This window comes from Arvicola amphibius, chromosome 5 (assembly GCF_903992535.2).
Source record: "Arvicola amphibius chromosome 5, mArvAmp1.2, whole genome shotgun sequence".
In the NCBI taxonomy this organism is placed as follows: domain Eukaryota; kingdom Metazoa; phylum Chordata; class Mammalia; order Rodentia; family Cricetidae; genus Arvicola; species Arvicola amphibius.
In genome coordinates this window covers 47,947,287-47,962,762 of record NC_052051.1, presented here as the reverse complement: position 1 = coordinate 47,962,762, position 15,476 = coordinate 47,947,287, and the positions used below count along the sequence as shown (strand labels likewise).

The 15,476-nt window shown below is 37.6% G+C and overlaps 2 protein-coding genes across 2 annotated transcripts in view; both read right to left on the bottom strand.

Annotated features, from left to right (window-relative positions):
- Positions 1 to 1,166: 1,166 nt before the first annotated feature.
- On the bottom strand, positions 1,167 to 1,967 carry Mtln (mitoregulin). The gene is made up of 2 exons (XM_038331295.1): positions 1,713 to 1,967; positions 1,167 to 1,261 (listed from the first exon to the last, which is right to left on the bottom strand). The coding sequence occupies exon 1, from the start codon at positions 1,944 to 1,946 to the stop codon at positions 1,776 to 1,778; it is 171 nt and encodes a 56-aa protein (XP_038187223.1). The 5' UTR covers positions 1,947 to 1,967; the 3' UTR covers positions 1,167 to 1,261; positions 1,713 to 1,775.
- Positions 1,968 to 4,395: 2,428 nt separating this feature from the next.
- The window catches only part of Bub1 (BUB1 mitotic checkpoint serine/threonine kinase), a 33,829-nt gene continuing 22,748 nt past the window's right edge, over positions 4,396 to 15,476 (bottom strand). The window contains exons 17-25 of the mRNA XM_038330909.1: positions 12,389 to 12,476; positions 11,188 to 11,396; positions 9,214 to 9,357; positions 8,199 to 8,314; positions 7,732 to 7,893; positions 7,403 to 7,560; positions 7,130 to 7,298; positions 6,280 to 6,386; positions 4,396 to 4,718 (exon numbers count right to left, since the gene is read on the bottom strand). Coding sequence (XP_038186837.1) covers positions 4,523 to 4,718; positions 6,280 to 6,386; positions 7,130 to 7,298; positions 7,403 to 7,560; positions 7,732 to 7,893; positions 8,199 to 8,314; positions 9,214 to 9,357; positions 11,188 to 11,396; positions 12,389 to 12,476 — 1,349 coding nt within the window. The 3' untranslated portion in view covers positions 4,396 to 4,522. The remainder of the gene's footprint in view (positions 4,719 to 6,279; positions 6,387 to 7,129; positions 7,299 to 7,402; positions 7,561 to 7,731; positions 7,894 to 8,198; positions 8,315 to 9,213; positions 9,358 to 11,187; positions 11,397 to 12,388; positions 12,477 to 15,476) is intronic.

Below are 15,476 nucleotides of genomic sequence, written 5' to 3'. Positions count from 1 at the left end.
AGTGGAGTGGCAGTCCCTGACCAACTTTGGGTCTATACCTACATACATAATCACACATGCACTCGTACACATGTGAACATATGTACATAAAGACACATACTCCACATACATGAGGAAAAAGAAAAGGCAGAGTGCAATGTAGGCAGGCACTTCTGGTCCCCACACAGATGAATACCATCACCTTCCTACTTAATCTACCGCAAAGATCCTCAACTAAGTCTTGGTGAGGAATATTGACCAAAAAGCTTCAGCCAACTAAATGGGATGAAGCTCTAAGAGCCAACATCTCAGCCCTTGATGGACTCACAGAATAAGAACAAAGTTAGAAATAAGGCACAATAACCCTAGGAAAATGGGCAGTGGGGTTTTCCTGAAGAGTGAGCTTTCTTATGTTAAAGTGCTGAGACACAAAACTGATTTTTTTGTTTTGCTTATTATTTTTTATTGATTTTACTGAGCTTTACATTTTTCTCTGCCTCTCCCCTCCCCTTCAACCCTCTCCCATGGTCCCCACGCTCCCAATTTACTCAGGAGATCTTGTCTTTTTCTACTTCCCATGTAGACTAGATCCACGTATGTCTCTCTTAGGGTCCTTTTTGTTGTCTAGGTTCTCTGGGGTTGTGATTTGTGGGCTGGTTTTCTTTGCTTTGCTTAAAAACCACTTATGAGTACATATGATAATTGTCTTTCTGGGTCTGGGTTAACCTCAAAACTGATTTTCTTAAAAATGAGGACAGCACATCAGAAATGCATCTTATAAACAGCCCGGAACTTGGGCACTCGTTATGACTGGCGTTTATCATTAAGCTTTACTCAAAGGTTTCTCTTTCACATGTACATTCCACGTTTAGATATAAAGAGTTTTTACACTCAACATTTGCAGTGAACTTTCATTCTTCAAAGTCAAAATATCTTAAATGTTTATTCTTAAATATCTTAAATGTTAATTCTTCAAAGTGCAAATATCATTATTTGCCATAGCTCCTATCTTTTCTGACTACATCTAGAAAAAGAACACATAATGGTCCCTGGATCAGAGCTGCCTCCAGGCTGTACCAAGGATGTGAAAGATTCTGTAAGGCCTCTACTTTCAGGCTCCAGATCTTTTGCTGCAGCAAACTGAATGGTAGGCAAAATATTCATTTCCTCTGTGAGGAGGGAAAAGATTCAAGGTTGTTTAATCTTTTTATTTTAAAAATAGATTCATAAAGTGCAAGAAGAAATGCTTTCTTTCCAGTGCTTTGTATCCATCTTCGACAAGCTGTTGAAAAAGAAAAAAAAATCAGTAACACACAATCTTTAAATTCAAATTACTGTACTGTGACGGTAAACCATGAATGGTAAGAAAACTACAGATAGCTATGATGAAACGTAAGGCTACTGACATCCACTTTTTCTACCAACAACTTAACATTTAGAATTGAAGTTTGCAAAAACTTCAAAGCCACATTAAAAATGAATTCGGGGGCGGGGTGGGCTGGGGTGTGAAATACTTCACAGTTGTCTCCTCCCCCCCGCCCCCTTTTCTGCTTAGTATTTTCCATTCCGAAGTTACGGTGCAATGTATCGCACGTGGTAAAACATTCGCTGTAACACCCGAAGAGTAAGTATCTAGAGAAGACAAAACTATTTTCTCTGAGGTCTAGGAACAAACCACGTTACTGCAAGCCGTGTAAAGGCGACTCCCCCGGGTATGTGGTCGCGCGGCTCACCGGATCCGGGCCGCGTGGGACTTGGGGAGTGAGGACTCGGAGGGCTTGGGCCGCCGCGCGCGCTCAGGCCAGGTCCAGCTTCTTCTGAGTTGTCGCCAGCTTGTCTTGCAGCCTCCGCTTCCTCCAGTCCAGGTAACGCCTCCGCAGCCGATTCGCCTGCCAGCCGAGGACCACTCCAGAGGCGAAAGCCACTAGCACGGACACCTGCAGCGTCCTCTCTGACACGTCCGCCATTGCAGCAACCAGGAAAGTAGAGTGAACTACGGAAAGGCGCAAGGATCAAATGTCGCAGTGCTGGTATAAGACCCGCCCCAAGCATGAGTAAGACAAGGGAGCAGCGTGCTGCAAGACTGTCTTGATTTCTGGATAGGCTCTGCATTTCTTCCACATTTCTTGTTTGACATTAGACTTTGCCTTGCATCATAGCTGAGTTGGTGTCATCTGCTTCTGTTCGTTTTCCTTAGCAGCTGAATAACTAAGCTTTCTGGTAACTTGATTTTAAAATGATAAATGAATAGAGAAAATTTGTAATGACACATTATAAATGAACGAATGTAGACAATTGCCTTTAATATTTTGTTTATCCCAGTACACATGATGTTATCAAGTCAATATGTAATCAGCTTCCATGTTACCAGTGTTAATGCAATAACCACAGCTCTCACTTTAAGGGAAGTAAGTTTATTCTGGAGCCATTATGAGTGACCATGGCCTGGGAATACAGATTTAGGTTACTCCAATTCCATGTTCAAACCTAGAAGTAGTTTCATTAAGTTTTATAGTTTTACAGAACACAAAAAGCCCTCAATCAAGGCAAATTTAAAATACACTGGCAGTTACAATATGATGGAGGCTTTTCTCTATTGTTGCCTTGACGGACAGAGTCCAGGACAGACTGGTTTGTCTGGGATCCCCCAATGCACACGCACTGACATTTTAGAGCAGTGCAAAGGTCATCAGTAAAGGGGGTTAGTATACAGCTGGATCAATACAGATGGAAATTTGGGCAAGAAAACCAACAGTATCAATAGATACTAACATAATTTAAAATAACCATATTAAGAGTATCTTGTAGTTTAATAGTTAAATATTGGAAGGTTTCCCAGTGAAGAATGTCCAGTAGCATCGCACCATTATTTAACAGTGTTTTCTAGGTAGTAACCATTAACACAAAGATATGGTAAAAACAGGAATGGCACACGATACACACTTCTTTCATATAGACAATGATATGATGCAGGGTGGTGGTGGCAAATGCCTTTAACCCCAGCACTTGAGAGGCAGAGGCAGGTGGATCTCTGAGCTCCACGCCAGCTAGGGCAACACAGAGAAACCGTTTTGAAAAAAACCAAACCAAAAAAACCAACAAAAACACCTACCTCAAAAACAAAACAAAAAGGTAGTAATATGGAAACTTTGAAGAATCAGCTGAAATCAACAGGTTTCATATATTCAAACTCCCAGCTAAGAAAAAAATAGTATGGCGGTATTTAAAATAAACCAGAAAATATAAGTCTTAGATATTTAAATTAGTACTAGTTTTTGAAAAAAATAGAGGACCTTTTCTTTTTTCAGTTAAGGGTAACATTTTAAGACATAGAAGACAAATGCCATCTAAGACTATGAATCAGTCTATAAAGCAGAATTCTAACTTCTTCATAGAAGCAGAAATCTTTAGTCAAAATACAGATGCAGTTTTGGATAATTTGAAGTTATATACATGTCTTATAAAATAAAGAGGACATACAGAAAATGAACAAATAAAGGTTCACTAAAAAAAACATGTGCCTAGCCAAATTTTAAAAAAAAAATACACAGATGTATTTGGCCTAATCTGTAAGAGAAATGCAAATCAAGACTAGAGTGAAATGCTATTTACCCGCCAAAACAACAAGTCAAAAGCCTGATGGATGTGGCAGTGGCACAGGAACAAGGCCCTATGCACCCTGGCATAACTACCATGGGAGTTAGTTGCAGATACTCCCAGCACTTGGGAGAGAGGCAGGCAACTCTCTATGAGCTCCATGCCAGACAGGGTTACTTAGAGAGACCCTATCTTAAACCAAAAGCAAAGCAAAACCAAAGCAACAAAACATAGATGCAGGCAAAAACCTGAATAGAACTCCAGTAGCATAGGAAAAGAAACTATCAGCTGAGTAGAGACAGCACACAATGGGGAGAAATTTTCCCAGCTATGCTTCAGATGGGGGTAAACATATAGCATATTCAATATGCAGACCCTAACTTATAATATTTATATGCAGATAAGTGGGGCCAACAGTAACGGTAGCTATGAAACTAAAAAGACCTCGAGAAGGAAAAGAGATATCGAGGAAGGGACACAGATGGATGAGACATGAAAGCAGAGAGAAGGCTATGGGGGAGGGTGTGTCAAGAGTACGAACAGGTCAGAAGGATGAGGGAGAAAAATCAACAAAAACAAATTTTGTCTGAAAGTGCCATAATGAAACCTAATCCTACATATGCTAACTAAACATACATTTCAAGTCCTTTTGGCCTACTTTGGACTTAAATAGGTCAATGTTTAGAAATGTGATTTCTAGAAGGCATTTACATTTGAATCATTCTCATGAAAACTTGTATACAAAGAGCAACCCAACTGATTGGCCTGCTTCACATGGGTCTCCTTTGTCAATTTTGTTAGAATATTAATAACAACACATAGTATATCTTATGGGCTTTATTCTTTTTTTTAACATACATAAATAAAAATGTGAAAAAAACAGGATTCAATGTGGGAGGGAGTTTAAATTTACAAAGTGTTTTTGGATAAAGTTCATATCCATATTTTATTTTCTCAACCGCTTATATTCTGAGAGCAGCACAATTAGCCGGTTACGTAGGGTCTTAATCTTGTTGGAATACTGTTGTTCAAATACTATCCTCAGCTTTTGTCTCAACAAATCCAAAGATGGGAGATGATAACAATCTGGTATATTCAACATGACATGAAAGAATTCTTCCCACATATCCAAATGAGGAAGCCTGAAGAGACAAAATATCACAATGGAAAAAAAATGCAACTTTTAACATACATAGCAACCTGTTTGTGCATCTACTTTCCACTGGTGTGAACATGTTCAAATAACAGCCCCCACCTGTCTGCATCTTAGCAAACCAAGAATCCATCATAAACAGGAGGAATTAAAAATCCAACCAAATGTCTAAAATATATGCTGTTCTAATAACATGATTTAAAATAGTCTTTGAGCAATAGTTCTTCAGTAGAAAAATCATCTTTTAAAGAAAATATGCCTTCATTTGGCTTCTTGTATACCACACTGCCAGAATCTGATAATCTTCTAGTACTTGGTTATGATAAGCCTAACTGCATAGATAGCAAGATATCTAGACAAAGAGGCTGTGGCTGCACTCTTGATTTTTTTTTTTTTTATTTTTTGAGACAGGGTTTCTCTGTGGCTTTGGAGCCTGTCCTGGAACTAGCTCTTGTAGACCAGGCTGGCCTTGAACTCACAGAGATCCACCTGCCTCTGCCTTCCAAGTGCTGGGATTAAAGGCGTGCGCCACCACTGCCCGGCTTCTTTAGGACAGAGCTCAGTCTTAAGGGTCTTAGCCAAAAACAAAAACAAAAATTTCAAAACAGGGAGAAAAGGCCCTGGAGAGAAAGCAGTACATACTAAAATGTCATTCTAGATGGAAACTGAGAAGAAAGCTTTGGCTTTTTTATATGCTTCTGGCAATAGATGGAGGCCTTCTGAGCCCTCTGGCCCTTTGATAATGAGCAAGGGAATCAAAGTGAATGAAGTACTTGCTGAATTTGATGGCTCCATACAGAATAAAGGACAACTGTTGTCAAGTTTTCTTTTGGGTTCCAAATCTACTGTACATGATATATATAAAATTTCTGCAAACTCTTTCCTTTTCTGCTTTGATAGTGAGTGTGTGGGAAGGAATAAACATGTAAAATTCCATTAGGCTAACACATGAGTGATTTTTTTTTCCTGTATATGTTTTTATATCTCAAAAAAGTTAATATGATATATGGAAACATACATGTATAGAATAATCAGCTTCAATTCAATACCACCAATGGTATGTTTACAGAGTGTTACTTAAGGGACAATGCTGACATGATAAGCTCCAAACGAACCATTAACATTTAAGTATTTTATTTAAAGTCACATAGGGCTGAAGCTTAAAAACCGTGTCTTGTAATAGAAGTTACCTCATTTTATTTATAATTTACAAAACCACTTCACCCATATTATTTTCTTTGCTTATAAGATTTGAGCAAAGCAGAATCATCATCATTCCCATTTACATAAACCAGAAAACAAACAAAACCCCAAGGTTCACCAACATTGACTTCACTTACAGTAAATAGAAACAGTCAAGAACAGAATGCTAACCCACACAGTCAGGAGCTCTCAATGGTTTTACAAGGCACTGAATGCTAGATTTGACCAGTGCCTAATGTGAGGGTTATGTTCTATTACCAAAATTTACTACCCAGTTAGATAAAAATTACTATTTTGCTGTGATTATTATTATTATTTTTACTATAGCACCAATGCCAATAACCTACCTTCTAAAAAGACCTGCGGGTTTCCAGACTCCTCCTTCATGTTTTACTTTCATGTACGTCCCAAAGAGCATACAGTACACTGTTGCAGCAACCCCATAGTAATCAATCTATGAAGAAAACAGACATATGCAATGTAAACAGTAACTTATGTGTGAGTATTTAAATAGGTCTCTAACTTAGAAGCTCAAGAACCATAGGGTTTTACATTTATGGAATTCTGAAATCTTCTGCTCTTTCACTTGGTGCAAACACAATAATCTCTCAGTTTGGCAGCTCCTCCAATTCTATCCTCTAGGACTCTGGTGGTTATTGTATAACTGCACACCAATGCCTCTGTGTGATGTCTATATAACAGAACAGAACACTCTAGCATGGTCCAAATCTGTGGTTAGCAGACTGTCCACCTCCAGAGCAGCACTCATCTACCTGAAGCATTTCTGGAGTAACCAATTAGACATAAAGCCCTTGATTGTGCCCCCTTTATTATGGTCTTCTGGAAGCCACAGATCTTATCTGGAAACTGGGCAGTTGGTTTAAATCAGGCTCAAAACCTTGACATTTATCCTAATTAGTAGTATCTTCCTTAATCGTCAACTAATATTTTACTCTGCTGAAAACTCTGAAACTTTTTCACAGATGTATTTGTTTTTCTGTTCTGTTGACAGAATCTGAATTAAGAGAGGAAGACTCTTCAAAAGTAGAACTTCTTCTTCTTCTTCAGCCTTACGTTCTACTTTTCCTTCAGTGCCCAAGAGACCAGTTCAAACTACCCAGAGCTCTAAACTTATTTTAAAAGTCTAGTAAGTGTAACAATGAAAATGTTTTCAAACCTCTTGCTTTCCGTCCATACCTGGTAGTTCCAAGGCTTGTTACTGAGCATCTCAGGACACTGAAAACCAGATGTTTCACATTTTCCTGTAAATGCAGTTCCTTTAGGGAAAAGTTTCATATCTATACTCTGACCCAGGTCAATCAGTGCCAAGCCAGTAGCTAAATCTTCATTATTCTGTTCTAAAAATCTACATTAATACAAACAAGCACGTGTCAACAAATAATATAAGCACAAATAACAAAGGGATATCAATGAAATGTTAGGGAAGAACTCCACTAAAATGTCACTTACGTGTGTCCTAGTATGAAGTTATCTGGCTTAATGTCTCCATGAATGATTTCGCAGCTGTGAACTTGTTCAATCATGTAAAGCATTCTGATAGCGAAGGTGATGACGAGAGCCTGGGGCATCACTTTTTCAGGGGTGTTTTTATAGAGGTTAATGGCATTCTAGAAATAATGCAAATGGTATCCTAAGTTGGTTGTAGAAGATTAATGCAATTTCAAGTCAAGGGCTTTACGCCTGCTTTCTATTCCAACAAAAGTTCCAATTGTGAAAAATAGTACAGGTAAAAACCAGAAATGCATGCATTTCATGTTCATGCCATGAAAATTACTTACTAGTAACGTCCCATAGCTGTAGAGCTCCCCTATTAATATGCTGCCATTCTGGAATAAGTGAGCAGAATAAAACTTGATGAACATGTGATGCACTTCTGGCTTTAGTCTCTCCATCAGCTGCATCCCAATGTAGAATTCCCAGGAATTGGCAGGTCTCTGAACCTACAAATCAAATCAGGTATGTGCTATGCATATCCTTATCCATATTCTGTAAAAGAATAGCAAGAAAGCAACTCCTCCCAGTTAAGGATGTGGACAAAAAGCGAGGACAAGCTAAGCACTGATCAGCAGTATAGGGCTAGCAGGATAATCTTAGCGGTAAGACAATTCCGAGTCTTCGTAGGATAGCTGTGTTTAACTGTTGACTAAGGCCTCATTGACATCAGTATTTAATGGGGAGTGGACAGCGGAAGATAACTTCTAAAATTTACATATGCATTATACAAGAAGCTACTCATTTCGTTTACCTTCAAAACACATTTCTGTTTACTTCTGGTATCGTTCTCATCTCCATGAACAGCTTCATAGACTTGGGCAAAGGCCCCTTCTCCAAGAAGGTGAGTCACATAGATCAGCAAAGAACCTTGGAAGGTAAGTATGTCAAATTGACAAAAAGCCATAAGAACTGTCCAAGTGAAGAATTCCTGGCCTGAACTACTTTTAATAAATTAAAATGGGTTTAATCTGGGGAAGTTTTCCCAGACTTAAATGAAAGTAAAACATACATCTGCCATGAAAGTGCCTCCTTACAAATTCTCTATAACAGGGGTGAGGGCAACTGATGGCCTAGTATACTTATGTGTGGCATTGAGTACTGGCTCTTCCATTACCTGTGGTGCTAGCTCTGCACAATTGTTGAGGTATTAGGAAGACTATGTAGAAATCTGTAAAGCTTTTTTTTTTTTTTTTTTGAAAATATACGTTTTACAGGAGAATAAGAAAGGCAAAGCACAACTGTATTAATACTTAAGTTTAGAATGGTTAGGCCAATTTTGTATTTTGAAGAGTTTTTTATTTAGGTGGTTGTGAGCTGCCCAATATGGGCACTGGGACCCAAACTGAGGTCTCCTGAAATTGTTCTTTCTTGGTGGTGGTGATGGTGATGTTCAAGACAGAGTTTCTCTGTGTAACAGTCCTGGCTGTCCTGGAACTTGCTTTGCAGACCAGGTTGGCCTCTAACTCACAAAGATCTGTCTACCTCTCCTCCTGTGTTCTGGGATTAAGGCATGTGCCACCACACCCGGCTCTGAAAGTGCTCTTAACCTTTAAGCCATCTCTCTAGCTTGGAGTACATGCATTTTTAACTCTGATAGATTGTCAAAGTCTCAACAGTAATCACAATTCTACTATCATATCTTAACAAAAGTTCTCAATACTGTAGGTATTAACTCTTTCTTGAAGGTGGAAAGGGTAGAATCTTGGAGTTACTATCAGTTTCTCATAAACAAGAATTCAAAGTTCTATTACCCATGCAATTCTTACCCAATTGGAATTCTGTCTTGGGCTTGATAGCTGGAAGTTTACACTGCCACTCAAAAGTATTTGAATAGCAACTCACTGGTTTAGAAAGCCCAGACAGAAGTTTAAGAATCAATTCGTCATCCCATGGGTTCTCAATAGTAAAGTCTTAAATAGGAAAAAGAAAAAAAAAAAAAAAGAAAAAAATTCAGTACTCAAATATTTTAACAGGAATTTTAGATAAATAAGTAAAAGCATTCACTAAATAAGCTTTCAAAATCTTACTCTAGAGCATCCAATAATAAAAGAAGCTAAAATTGATAGTTGTTATTGTCACTTTAGGTCTACAAATTTAGACTATCCAGTTGTGACAAAGGGAATCAATTAGCTGCTTCCTGACTCATTTGGAGTTGCAGAATTCGTGTCTTCAAAAATTATAGCTTCATGCCTTGAAGTATACTTGGCCATTATTACTTAGTTGCTTCTACTGTGCTCAGACATATACTCGTCACTGTTTCCCCCACTAATATACACAAAGTACACTACCTATGCACAATGTGCATCAATGAGAATACTGTGTACACAAAAGGGAAAATAATTCCTAAAGGACAAAGCCTTCTCTCCAATTGATGTTATAAAACATTCTAACTGTGGTGCTTTTTAACCATGTACTCTCCTACATGGTTACTACTTTCTTAGTATATACACAACATAGTTCTGAGATTTAGTAACTCATTTAGTTCTTACAGTAAGCCTATAAGGTAGTTACTAGTTTAACTTTCACTTTAAGATATATTTAATTTTTTTTTTCTTTGAGACAGGGTTTCTCTGTATAACAGTCCTAGCTGTCTTGGAACTTGCTTTGTAGACCATGCTGGCCTCAAATTCACTGAGACCTGCCTGCCTCTGCCTCTCAAGTGCTGGAATTAAAGGCGTGTGCCACCACCGCCTGGCCTGTTTTAGTTTGTCTGCATGTATGTATATGGGAAAGCATCAGATTCCCTGGACTCAGAGTCCCAGACAGTTGTGAGACATCATGTGGGTGCTGGGAATTGAACCTGGGTCCAGCAAGTACTCAATCTGAGACATCTCTCAAACTAACATCCACTTTAAAAGAGAAGCACCATAAACGTAGCTGGGGAGGTTGGGAATTGGAGCCTTGCCTTAGAACTTAGTCTATCTCCTGATTTTACATTCTCAATTACTATGCAAGACTTTCTGTCTAATAAGGGACAGAGGAAGGTATCTCTTAATATTCAGTATTGACTAATTGTTGTTACATACAGGGGTGAAGGTAATATTAGATTATATGTTTGACAAATAGCAAACTCTCAACCTTGAACTCTTTTTTTTTTTAAATTTATTTATTACGTATACAATGTTCTGTCTGCACGTATGCCTGCCTGCATGCCAGAAGAGGGCACCAGACCTCATAGATGGTTGTGAGCCACCATGTCGTTGCTGGGAATTGAACTCAGGACCTCTGGAAGAGCAGCCAATGCTCTTAACCTCTGAGCCATCTCTCCAGCCCCCCTCAACCTTGAACTCTTTTTTGAAAAGCTTTTTTTGAAGACTTATTTGCTTTATGTGTATACTTGTTTGCCTGCATGTGTGTATGTGCACTTTGTGTATGCCTGGTGCCCAGAGACATAACAAGATGGTTCCAGATGACCAGAACTGGAATTATAGATAGTTGTGAGCCATCATATGGGTACTAAAAATCAAACCTGGGTCTTTTTGAAGAGCAGTCAAAAGTTCTCTTAACCAATGAGCCATCTTTCCAGGCCCCTAGTTCCTTTTTCTAACAGTATCGATCAAGATTAAAATAGATTAATAGATTGACTGATTTCAAATGTGCTTGTGGTGAATTATTTTGTGATGTTGCTGCAAGTTTGTTTAAGTTTATTTCCTACTCAGTCCCCACGCTGAGTCCTTTCATGGAAAAGCTCCCCATGCTATTGTTCTTATGGCACACTTAAGATTGACATGTGCGCATACTCGGAGCATTGACATTCCCAAGTGAACTAGTCTGCATCCATTCAACTTGGAGTCCAGTGCTGGCATCTGGTAGGTCCTCCATGGTCACAAGGTCGGTGCTTGTGCATTTGTAAGTTTCAAATCCGAACACTGCGTCCTGAGTGAACACACCACCTGTGGCAGGCTGGCTAGGATAGTCTAAAGATGCTGAAAATTTCTCTTGAGTTGGACTGGATGTGCGAAAACAGAAAAGAAAAACTTCACGTGATTAGAACTCTATTATATTTGGCCAAAATAAAATAGCTTCCTTTCATTCTAAGAACAGCATTTCAAAATTGTCTCACAGGTTGAGTTGATCAACTAACTTTTATGAAACAAGTATGTGTAAATACTCAAGCTACTAAGATATGAATATAAACAGAAATAAAACCAAAGCTACATCTAGATAGCACACTGTAATTAAGACTGTTTTTCATTCTAAAAATGGCTTCTTTTCTAGCACTAAGACAAACTAAAATATCATAATTCATAATACAATATCTCAGCTGGTCAAATAAGATGATACTTTATTACTTAAGTTCTCAGCTGTCTTTTTTTTTTTGTGGTGTGGTATCATGGAATTGATGGGTTTTTTATCAGCAATTCCACAAATTAGAAGCTCTATGACTTTGTCCTCGAGACCTGATGTCCTCATTTACAATAAGTGTTTAACAGAGTAACTGTCATAACTCAAGTTGTTGTAAGGATTAAGAGAACATAGCACACAGAAAGCATAAACACTGTGCCTGTGTTATGTTATGTATCTGTTACATCCACCAGCCTAATCAAATACAATGGGACTTTACTTTTGTCGCAGTACCTAAAGAGGTGTAAACATTCTATCTTCTCTTTAAAAGGCACTGTTTTTCTCAATTAAATGGGTGTGTAAAGCACAAATTATGTGTTTTCTTAGTTTTGCAATAGTTGACCTCAAAAAGAGGATTTAGTTTGAATACTGGAATGAATTTCAGAAAACATTACCTCAGGGTCTGTTACTCAAGTTGCTTCTCTAACTGCCTTGATATACCAAGTCCTTAGGTTCGTCACCGTGTTTACATTAACAAACAGTACCTTCTGAATTAACTACCATCGAATAAAACCTTATTAGCCTTAGCACGTTGGAATATGGTATATTACTTTATCTTAAAGAGCAATGGAAGAGGAGAGTGACCAAACACAATACCCAAGCTTTCTGTCCTTTGAGAGGTCCACCACATTTTCTTTACAAGAATCCAAAGTCACATGTGTATACTGTGTAGCTACCATATTTTCTGAAATATAAAAAAATTATAGACAGACATATTACATACACATGTAGACACAAATACCATTTGATATGGTTACAAAGACTGGAACTTCTTTTCATACCGACTTTCACTACAATTTCAAAATACTGTTGTACCATAGTACAAATTAAGATCAGAATTGAAAAAAAATTTACTTAGGATTCAAAGAATAAATAGCAAGTCCACTACAGGCAGGATGACCAAACCACTGAAAGTCACTGGCATCGGGGCAAAGTATATCTAGTTTCAGGAGAATCTGCTATGAGGACACAGAGGGAAAATAAAAGGCTGCAACCCTTCCAGAGGACTTTATATTAAAGGTTTGTGTGTTTTTTAGTTTAACAAACTGCTGTAAGCATTAAGTTGACTGAATGGATTTAGATGCTGGCAGTACTTTAATCACTGTTCCATCTAACTTAAAAACAAAACAATTCATCTTTATTGACAGTAGATGGGACAGAATTATAGACTAAACTTTATCAAGTTGGTTAGTACTATGTGATACTACTATAGGCAAGAGTTATACTGGATTTTTATCTGATGGTTGCTTATAAACAAGTACTACTACTTATTAGTACTAGAACATTAGCTTCTATTTAAGAACCACAGTGGCAAAGACTCCAAGAATAGTAAACATTGGCACTTTGAAGAACTCTTTATAGATTAGTTTTTTTTTTTGTTTTTTTTTTTTTTTTTGTATAGATTAGTTTTTATCAATTTAAAGAATTTAAAAAAATTTTGAGTGGCAAACTTGTGATGGCATTTAAAAATAGTCCAAGTGTAAACTAACTTCTGTAAGCTTTAGGAAAAGAATAAAACATACTGGGTTAGTACTCCAAGAAAATATCCTTACTCCTCAGTCAATTTTTAGGTTTTTAGGTTCATAATCCCATTAGAATATCTTCCATCTAGTGAAGTAAAATTCTCCAGCAGTTAATTTTGCTTGTGTGTATGCTCGAGTGAGTGCATGTCATAGCATATGCATGGAGATCAGAGGACAACTTGTAGGAGTCATTCTTCTTATCATGTGGGTCCTAGAGATCAAGCTCAGGTTGTCAGGCTTGACAGCAAACACTTTTACCTGCTGAGCCATCTCAATACCTTCAGCATTGCTTTGGTAAACAATTATTCTTTCTAAAAAGTACTGACAGTGATATAATTTAGCTAGTAAGCTGACAGTTATCCAAATGGTATAATGCTTCCAGATGTCAGTTTAAATCTTTTAGATTGAAAATTACCTAATACCTGTGTTCATTGTGAGTTAAATTCAAATGTAGAGTGTTGACATATTTTTAAAATTAGTTTATGCATACTTATGGGTGTTTTACTTGTCTATGCATCTGAGCATGCAGTACTTGTAGAGGCCAGAAGAGGCCATCAGATTCCCTAGAACTGGAGTTACAGACTGCTGGGAGCTTCCATGTGGAACCTGGGAACCAAACCCTGGAGGACTGAGCCGCCAGTGTTCATAACTGCTGAGCTATCTCTACATGTATATCTTTTTTTTTTTAAAAAAAGATTTATTTATTTATTATGTATGTAACATTCCTTCCCTGTATGCTTGCATGCCAGAAGAGAGCACCAGATCTCATTATAGATGGTTGTGAGCCACCATGTGGTTACTGGGAATTGAACTCAGGACCTCTGGAAGAGCAGTCAGTGCTCTTAACCTCTGAGCCACCTCTCCAGCCCCTACATGTATATCTTTTATATAAAGGTTACATTAGGCATGAAGTTGAAATGAGGACTAATAGGAGTTTTATAATTTCTCTTTTGAATTCAGACAAACATGTGATTTTCTATGCATATTATACTTGTCCATGTCTAAAAACTCAAGAAATTGGTCATCAAAAGAACAAATAATCCAATTAAAAAATGGGGTACAGACATAAACAAAGAACTCTCAACAGAGGAATCTAAAATGGCTGAAAGACAATTAGGGAAATGGTCAACATCCTTAGCCATCAGAGAAATACAAATCAAAACAATTCTACACCTGTAAGAATGGCCAAGATCAAAAACACTAATGACAACTTATGCTGGAGAAGATGTGGGATAAAGAGAACACTCCTCCATTGCTGGTGGGAGTGCAAATTGGTACAGCCCCCTTGGAAATCAGTATGGCAATTTCTCAGAAAATTAGGAAACAGCCTACCTCAAGACCCAGCAATACCACTTTTGCATATTTACCCAAAGGATGCTCAATCGTACCACAAGGACAGGTGCTCAACTATGTTTATAGCAGCAATATATGTCATAGCCAGAACCTGAAAACAACCTAAATGCCTCCTGACTGAAGAATGGATAAATAAGATGTGGTACATTTACACAAAAGAGTACTACAGAGTGGGAAAAAATAATGACATCTTGAAATTTGCAGGCAAATGGACGGATCTAGAAAATATATTGAGTGAGGTACTCCAGACCCAGAAAGACAAATATAGATAGTAAGTACTCACTCATAAGTAGCTTTTAGACATAAAACAAAGAAAAACTAGCCTACAATTCACAATCCCAAAGAACCTAGACAACAAAGAGGACCCCAAGAGACATACATGGATCTAAACTACACAGGAAGTAGAAAAAGACAAGATCTCCTGAGTAAATTGGGAGTGTGGGGATCATGGGAGAAGGTAGAAGAGGAGGGGGGAGAAATAAAGGGGAGTGGAAAAATATATAGCTCAATAAAAATAATTATTAACTCTAATATTTAAATAACAATCTTTTTGTAATAGTCCTTTCTTTGCTATCAAAATATAACACACTCCTGTTGGATATACGCCTTTAAGTGACTGCAGAGGCTTTTTCCACTTTATATACCTATTTATTAAATTTTAAAAATATAGACTATGAAGAAAAAATGTAAAGAAAGAAAAGAAAAAAAGAAAGAACCAAAACCATACACACACATAAGTGGATTTTAAGCTACTTTACAATTTTTAAACTTCCTCTTTAGAATCTTCAAGAAACTATAATACTAAACAT

Bases quoted from the DNA above. Each gene is read 5' to 3' on its own strand.
- Mtln (XM_038331295.1), bottom strand. From the start codon at position 1,946: ATGGCGGACGTGTCAGAGAGGACGCTGCAGGTGTCCGTGCTAGTGGCT.